At 44.5% G+C, this 9,089-nt stretch overlaps 1 protein-coding gene across 4 annotated transcripts in view; it reads left to right on the forward strand.

Moving 5' to 3' along the window:
* The window catches only part of LOC127585914 (E3 ubiquitin-protein ligase RING2-A-like), a 31,423-nt gene extending 22,594 nt beyond the window's left edge, over window positions 1–8,829 (forward strand). For all 4 annotated transcript variants that reach the window (XM_052043657.1, XM_052043656.1, XM_052043654.1 and 1 more), the window contains exons 6-7: window positions 5,901–6,072; window positions 6,934–8,829. In XM_052043657.1, coding sequence (XP_051899617.1) covers window positions 5,901–6,072; window positions 6,934–7,035 — 274 coding nt within the window. In that variant the 3' untranslated portion in view covers window positions 7,036–8,829. The remainder of the gene's footprint in view (window positions 1–5,900; window positions 6,073–6,933) is intronic.
* Window positions 8,830–9,089: the final 260 nt, after the last annotated feature.

Here is a 9,089-nt window from a genome sequence, read left to right on the forward strand (position 1 = left end):
AGAGTACGACTGTGGGTCGGGTGTGGCCGGAGCCAGAGTTGGGATTCAGAACACCAGAGGCCAGGAACATGGGTAGATTTGCAGATGTATATTTTAAAAGAAAAAGTGAAATAAAAGTGTGCTCGGGTATTGATAAAATAACATCCAATAGAGTCATTGAGCTATGCAGCACAGAAAACAGGCCCTTCAGCCCAACTCGTCCGTGCTGACCAGGTTGCTTAATGGAACTAGTCCCATTTGGCTCATATCCCACTAAACCTTTCCTATCTATGTACCTGTCTGAATGTCTTTTAAACGTTGTAATTGTACCCGCCTCTACCACTTCCTCTGGCAGCTCGTTCCACACACCCACCACCCTCTGTGTGAAAATGTTGCCCCTCCAGTTCCCTTTCAGTCTTTCCCCTCTCTCTCTTTCAAACTAAGCCATTCAGTTTTGGACTCCCCTACCCTAGGGAAAAGACTCTGGTTATTCACCATATCTATGCCCCTCATGATTTTATAAACCCTCTAAGGTCACCCTCAGCCTCCTACATTCCAAGGAAAAAAAAGGTCCCAGACTATCCAGTCACAAGATCACAAGACAATGGAGCAGAAGCAGGCCATTTGGCCCATCGATTCTGCTCCAAGGAAAGGGAAATAGAAATGAGAAATGGGGAATGGGGGAAGAAGAAGAAGAAAAAAAAACTATTCTAATCCCAATTACCGGCCTTATCCCCATATCCCTTGATATCCTGACTATTTAGATATCTATCTATCTATCTCCTCCTTGAACGCCCCCACTGATCTGGCCTCCACTGCTGTACGTGGCAAGGAGTTCCACAAATTCACCACCCTCTGGCTAAAGAAATTTTTCCTCATCTGTTTTGAAACTGTACCCTCTAATTCTAAGATTGTGCCCTCTGGTCCTGGACTCACCCACCAAGGGAAACAGCCTAGCCACATTTACTCTGTCCTTTCCTATCAATATTTTAAATGTCGCTATGAGGTCCCCTCTCATTCTTCTGTACTCCAGCGAGTACAGTCCAAGAGCCGACAACGTTCCTCATACGTAAGCCCTTTCATTCCTGGAATCATCCTCGTAAATCTCCTCTGAACCATCTCCAACGTCAACACATCCTTCCTAAGATGTGGGGCCCAAAACGGCACACAATATTCCAAATGAGGCCTCACTAGTGCCCCGTAGAGCCTCATCAACACTTCCTTACTTTTATACACTATACCTCTCGAAATGAATGCCAACATAGCATTCGCTTTCTTTACCACCGATCCGACCTGGTGGTTAACCTTTAAGGTATCCTGCACGAGTACCCCCAAGTCCCTTTGTACTTCCGTGCTTTGGACTTTCTCTCCTCCTAGATAATAATCTGCCCGCTTATTTCTGCTTCCAAAGTGTACAACTGCACATTTCCCTACATTGAATCTCATCTGCCATTTCCTTGCCCATTCTCCTAAACTGTCTAGGTCCCTCTGCAACCTTCCTATCTCTTCAATACTCCCTACTCCTCCCCCTATCTTGGTGTCATCCACAAACTTAGCCACGAAACCATTTGTTCCATCATCCAAATCGTTAATGTACAAGGTAAAAAGGAGCGGTCCCGACACCGACCCTTGCGGCACACCAACCAGAATGAGATCCTTTTATTTCCACTCTTTGCTTCCTGTCGACCAGCCAATGCTCCATCCATTCTGTTATCCTACCCGTAATTCCATGACCTCTCATCTTATTAATCAGTCTCTTGTGAGGCACCTTATCAAAGGCCTTTTGAAAGTCTAAATACACAACATCTACTGCCTCTCCCTTATCCACCTTACCTGTGATTTCTTCAAAAAACTCCAATAGGTTGGTCAGGCAGGATCTTCCCTTCACAAAACCATGTTGGCTAGGACCTATCCTGCCCTGCGCCTCTAGGTATTCCGTAACCCCGTCTTTGAGGATAGATTCCAATAACTTTCCCACCACTGACGTCAGACTAATAGGTCTGTAATTTCCTTTATGCTGCCTCCCACCTTTCTTATACAACGGAACTACATTTGCGACCCTCCAGTCCTCCGGAACCACGCCGGAATTTATCAATTTCTGGAAAATTATCGCCAATGCCTCCGCTATCTCTAAAGCCACCTCCTTCAGAACCCGGGGATGCACCTCATCCGGTCCGGGAGACTTATCAGTCTTTAGTCCATTTAGTTTTCCTAGCACCTTCTCCCTAGTAATCTTAACTGAACTCAATTCCATTTCGTGAGACTCCTGACTAACCGGCACATTGCTGATGTCCTCCACGGTGAAGACCGATGCAAAATATTCATTCAATTCCTCTGCCATCTCTCTATCGTCCATTATAATAGCTCCTGCACCGTGATCAATTGGTCCTATATCAACCCGTGTCTCTCTTTTACACCTTATGTATTTAAAAAAACTCTTAGTATCCTTTCGAATGTTATCCGCCAACTTCCTTTCATAATTCATCTTTTCTTTCCTAATGACCTTCTTAGTTTCTCTCTGCAGGTTTTTAAAAGCTTCCCAGTCTTCTGTTTTCCCACTAATTTTTGCTTCTTTGTACGCCGCCCCTTTTGCTTTTATTTTAGCCTTCACCTCTCTCATTATCCACATTTGTGCCTTTTTTCCATTAAAAACCTTTTTTCTTGGAATATATCCTGCAATTTCCTTATTTCCTGTAGAAATTCCTTCTATTTCTCCTCTGCCGTCCCTCCAGCCAGCTTACTCTTCCAATCAATTAGGGCCAACTCCTCTCTCATACCATTGTAATTTCCTTTGTTCCACTGAAATATCGATACACCAGTTATCAGTTTCTCCTTTTCAAACTTGAAACTGAACTCAATCATATTGTGTTCACAGGTTCCCAGTGGTTCCTTTACCTTTAGTTCCCTAATCACCGCCGGTTCATTACACAGCACCCAATCCAAAGCAGCCGATCCCCTGGTGGGCTCTTCAACAAGTTGCTCTAGAAAAACGTCCCTTAGACATTCCACAAACTCCCTCTCCTGAGTACTACCGCCATTCTGGATTTCCCAGTCCACCTTCATGTTAAAATCCCCCATAATTATCTTCACATTGTCACTCTGGCATGCTTTTTCTATCTCAAACTGCAACTTATCGTCCACTTGCTGACTGCTATTAGGGGGCCTATATATGACTGCTACTATTGTCCTTTTACCTTTGCTATTCCTTAGCTCCACCCACAAGGATTCCACCACCTCTGACCCAATATCCTTCCCTTCTACCGATTTTATGTCACTACTAACCATCATGGCCACACCTCCCCCTCTGCCTACCCGCCTATCCTTCCTATACACTGTGTACCCCTGGACATTCAGTTCCCAATCACATCCATCATAAAGCCATGACTCGGTGATTGCCACAATGTCGTATTTATTAACCTGTAGTCTCGCCTTATCATAAGCCCTCCAGTCCTGGTAACTCTTTCTCGTACCCTTTCCAGGTTAATGGCATCCTTCAGATAGCAGGGCGACCAGAACTATATGCAGTACTCTCACAAGATCACAAGACAAGGAAGCAGAAGTAAGCCATTCGGCCCATCGAGTCTGCTCCATGAGCTAAATTAAACTATTCCTATCTAGCCCATTTCCGGCCTTTTCCCCATATCCCTTGGATACCTTGACTAATTAGATACCTATCAATCTCCTCCTTAAACACCCCCAGTGATCGGGCCTCCACAGCTGTATGGGGCAAAGAATTCCATAAATCCACGACCTCTCAATGTGGCCTCACCAACGTTTTGTGCAGTGTACAACAGTCCGGAAAATCTTCTAGTCCGGCACCACCAATGTCCCAACAGTACAGAGAGTCTGATTGTACTGTCTTCTGGCATAATTGAGGTTGTTCCCAACCTGGCTCTGTGTAAAATAACCATTGTACTGAAGGTAAAGATATTCTAAAGGATTTTGGGATTTTTTATTTTTAGCAAAATGAAGCAACACATTGTTTTAATTAGCAGAACTTTGGCAAGCAAGTTGGAAAACAGAACTTGCATCACATGAAACCTCCTAGATCATCAGAAGATTTGTATATATTTTCCTCCTAATGAGTTGCTGTTACTCATGTACCAACCAGTTTGTGTGTAGCCAGGTTACACCAACAGCGAGGAGAAAAATATCAGGTTCGTCCAGTTCAGTGACAACTCTCGGGGGATGTTGGCCAAAGCAATAGTGGTGGTACTGGGGATGGGGAAGATCCCTGATCATCTACGATCCACAGCAGGATCTTTTCTCCCACAGTGTCTCGTCCTGCTAGAGGTCAGTACAGTGGGTCCTGAAGTGGAGCTTCAACACCAAGCCTGACCTCAGTAAAAGAGTAGGGCTTTTGTCCTAAGTTTATCCAGTTTTCCCAAAGGCTACTAGTGTGTCAGAAGTTCTCTGTGGTTTGTAAAAACGTTGTGAGGGACCATCAGAGTGGAGCACTTCCACATTTCCTCACACCATAGGAAAAGGCCATCAGGCCCATTGAGTTTATCCCAGCTCTTAGAACTATTTACTTCCCCACAAACTTTCCCTGTAACACATTCTCCCCCATCAACTCCCTCCCTCTCCCCCAGATTCTACCCCTCACCCACACTCTGGAGGCAATTTACAGCAGTCAATTAACTCACCGACCTGCACGTCTTTGGGATGTGGGAGGAAACCGGAGCATCAGGGGGAAACCCACACAGTCACGGAGAATGTGCAAACTCCACGCAGACGGGGTTGGGATCGAACTGGAGCTGCTGAATTGCTGGTGCTTTGAGGCAGCAGCTTTTACGGCTGTATCAATGTGCCACCCAGTGGATGAAATGCAAAGATTTGCCTGCCATTGTGTTCTGAGTTTCTATGGTAGAACCTCACGTGCCTCCTGATTCAGTTTCAGGATTGGATCTGTGCAGTGGGACAGAGATGTGTTCCCATTGGGAATGTCACTGTTGTATTGGACTAGGAAATGAAGATGCTGGACTGCATTTTGAGAACAGATGGAAGGGTTTGAGTATGGAAATGTGACAGCTTAAAACACCCCAAGCTGATTCCTGAGCAATTACTGTCTACTTTAGCAGTGTGCTAATTTAATAAATGCACACCGTTCCAGCAGACAGCAGTGAGGTAAATTTCTTACAGGTCCTCCCCAGCTGTCAAACACCCGACTTGTGTACAGCCCGTACATAGGAACGAGCGTTTGAGAAACTGCTAGGGTGAATTTGCCAGCTGCTGCAGGCACGTTCCGCCGTGTGGGAACTCAGCAGCACTTCCGACTTGGAAAACTGCTCGGGTTGCAACTGTTCTTGGGGTCGGAACCCTGCAGAAACCCTGGGGAGGACCTGTGGTGAAGTTTATTCAGGGCTGTTAGCTGGCCAAATGGCAAATAAGTGGCATAGCTGGTCTTCCAATTCTGCACTTAATGAATGGTGATTCTATCATATTTTAATATATTTTAATACCATTACAGAGAAGCATATTTCCTTTCTCATCGTTGCGTTCAAATCCATGAACTTAATCCATAAGTTTTTCGTTCCACAAGCCTTTCTATTGCAGTTGCATTCTCTCCATTTATTTTACTGTAACCTCTCCTCTCTCACATGGAAACAACTCCTCCCTCCCCTATTTCTCCTGCCACCTCCAACACTAAGGCACAGTGTATAGCAGCCAATTAACTCTATCTGCATTCCTGTGGGAGGAAACAGGATTACCCGGTGGAAACCCAGACAGTCACGGGGACCACGTGCAAACCCCACATGGACAGCACTGTTGGTCGGGATCTAACCCGGCTTATGGGAGCTGTTAGACAGCAACTCCAACTGCTGCATCACTGGGCTACCCTTTTAACTTCTAATCTCTTTTTATCTTTGAGTTTAATTTCTCCCGAGTTCTGAAACCATGATGTGTGATTTGTGGCTCAGGTACGTGAAGACCACCGCAAATGCCACCGTGGACCATTTGTCCAAATATCTGGCATTGAGAATTGCCTTGGAGGAACAGCAGAAGAACATGGGGAACAGCGCAGTCAGTCTGGAGGAAGTCAGTGAGAAGCAGTACACAATTTACATCACTACCTCGGGAGGCCAGTTCACGGTAGGTACCGTCTGTCTGCGTTTTAATGCGGTCTGCTCAGCTCCATTCCTGACATAGAGCAGCGCAGGCCCTTCAGCCCACAATGTTGTGTCGAACTAAATAAACTAGTAATTACACACCTAACTAAACTAATCCCCTCTGCCTGTCCCCCCATTCTGTACACATTCATGTGCCTATCAAAGAGCCTCTTAAACACCTCCTCCTGTATCTGCCTCCACTATCACCCTTGGCAGTGCATTCCAGGTACCCACCACACTGTGTGTGTGTGTGCGCATGCATGCGCCCGCGCGTGTATTTAAAAACTTTGCCATGCACACTTCCTTTCTCATCCTGGTGTTCAAATCCATGACTTTGCCCTTATCTCCATAACAGTTTTTCGTTCCACAAGCCTTTCTGAACTGTGTTTCAATACTAATGTGCCAGATTTTCATCACTCAGTCGCCAGCGACTATGGCTTCATCCCCAGCGCCTGCAGTTCCCTCCCTAATCCCCTGTACTTTCCTTTCCTGCTTTAACACAAATTAAGATTTGCCTCTTGTCACCTGTCCAAGCACTTATTACCGGTTTGCTGCCGATTATTATTGTGCAACGAGGCACAATGTTTTGATTTGTTAAGGGTGCTGTGTATGTTGATGATACATCAGTGCCACAGATGCACTGTGGTGTCCCTGGCTGTAGATTGGAATTCAAGCCAGTGACTTCTCTTTCAGTAGCAAGTTAATTGTGTACAGGTTAACCCAGTGCAGAATAAACCCCAGTCCTTGCTGGGTGCTGATTTGATACACTGCCACGATAGACAGTTGGTTTAAAGCAAAACCTCCAAGTAACACTTTAGCTAATTATGTTCATGTTTTCTTGCAGACACTGAATGGATCACTGACACTAGAATTGGTAAATGAGAAGTATTGGAAGGTCAGCAAGCCTCTCGAGTTGTATTATGCACCCACCAAGGAACAAAAGTAAATAGAGGACAAGGACCAAAACAAAATTGCTATCTGCTTGCTTATTCCTTCCATCTATTCGCCACAAAAAGACTGCCACAGCTCTTTGGCTTTGAGGAGTACAGAAGAGACCGTGTTGAATCCTGGGAGAGAAGATGGGGCTGGAAGTTGGTCCGTGATGCAAGGCCCACAAGAGGCCCTTATTTCAGTTGGGGTTGGGGCATAGAATAAATCTGAACCATTGCTTACCATCGCTTCTGTGTCCTCTAGTGCTCTGTGTGACTTGTGTTTGTGAGCTCGGCATCGCATTTTCAGGTTTGACCTTATTTCCGTTGTGATCGGTTGGCCATCGTAATGTGCGTAGGCATTGCCGCAAGCCACGTGTCTCCCTTGGTCATTCGCCAGGTCAGAGACCTTGTCAGAGACAATTGATGCGCATTTAACATCATCCCGGAAGCTGGGCAGTTTGAAGGGCATGTTCCTGTGTACGAGCAGCTGTTGGGAGGCGTGGGTAACAAAAGTCACCTGAATAACCACAGAAAGTTTAACGTCTCAAGTAATTTACATGTTACGTTTCGATGTTCGTAGTTTTTTCCTCTTCATTTTATTCTCATTATGATCCCATCGACGGGAATAAAACATGGACTAATGGGTTTGAATAAAGTGCCTTAGCCGCTTGGCCTATATATTTGATTCCCATTATTCACCTGTACCTAATTTTGTTCATGTTTTTTTTTGGTTGGTGTTTGGGGTAAGAATACTGTACAGTGGAGAATGGAAGCTATTGTATTGGAGAGGTGGGACAAAGTTTGTGATACTGTGTACTGATCGGACTGCAGGATTGTTTGCAGAGTTTGTCACTGTTGCCTGAACCAGTGTATTCTTGCTTAGCCCTGTTGTACTAGAAAATTTACTTATGAGCTTTCTTGCCTATCACTTCTGGAATATTTTTAATGTTGCCGTTATTAGCTAACTGTTGCACAGATTTTATATCATGATGAGCGGAGGGACAGTTTTTAAATCCGGAAGACGAAAGATGTCGGGTGAGTTTTTGTTTTAATATATAAAAGAAAATACATTTGCTGTATTCATTCTCCATAAATATATATTTGAATATGTACTTTTATTCTCTTCTGAATCCACTGGCATAGAGGGACCATCAGGAAGTTGTCTAGGGTGAGACTTGATCGATAAACTTTTGGATTGAACAGTATAACATTTGAACCTAGAGTCTAATCTTGCATCCGTCCTTGTAGTATGAGATACTGGTCAAAAGTGGAATCCTTGACTAATTCTTCCCTCTTCCAGCCCATGGCCAGTCATAGGGCCATTATCGCTGCCTTGGCAATGATCTGAGATGGTAATATACAACAAAGATCAAGACTGCTTTGTTACTGAATAACCTTTGATCTCTGCTGAAAGTTTGTGACTATCATATGCATTTTGCGAAACTAGATTTGTTACTGTTGTTTTTTTTAAGCTATGTAAGTTGGGTTGAACTGTTGTACAAGATACCAGAATGGATTTGGATAAACCATTGTGTACGTGTTCAGAAGAAAAGAAGATGTACTACTTTACACTGTTGATTGACTGAACTAAAGACATTGGAAGTTGGTGAATTCGGACTTGGCAGTAGCATTTTGAAGTGACAACATGTAGCCGAATTCAGGACTTCGCTCCTGATGCAATATGCAAGCATTTGTTGACACAGGAGTCACCTGGATCCTATCTACACCCCAGTGTGTTTTGCACAATATTTCCAGAGCAGGTGCTTGATGATCGCTGCACAAACCAGTTCAATAAAGGTTGGAATTAATATCTCACTGTTGTAGATCTGCTTACGAGAAGGAAACGTACTATAGTATTGTATGTGACATCATACCTTGTACTTTTCAGGAATAAAATATATCTTGGTACAAAAAGGGTACCCCATTGATCGACTCACTTCCCAGTGTTGACGGAGTGCAAAATCCTTCCCCAGGCTTTGGGGAAACTGGGAGCAGAAAAGGTATTTCTTAGACCTCAGTCCTTTTGAGAGCTTGGTTCTAGGTCTAGCTTATTCTAGGTCTGAGAACC

Source organism: Pristis pectinata, chromosome 34 (genome assembly GCF_009764475.1).
Source record: "Pristis pectinata isolate sPriPec2 chromosome 34, sPriPec2.1.pri, whole genome shotgun sequence".
Taxonomy (NCBI): domain Eukaryota; kingdom Metazoa; phylum Chordata; class Chondrichthyes; order Rhinopristiformes; family Pristidae; genus Pristis; species Pristis pectinata.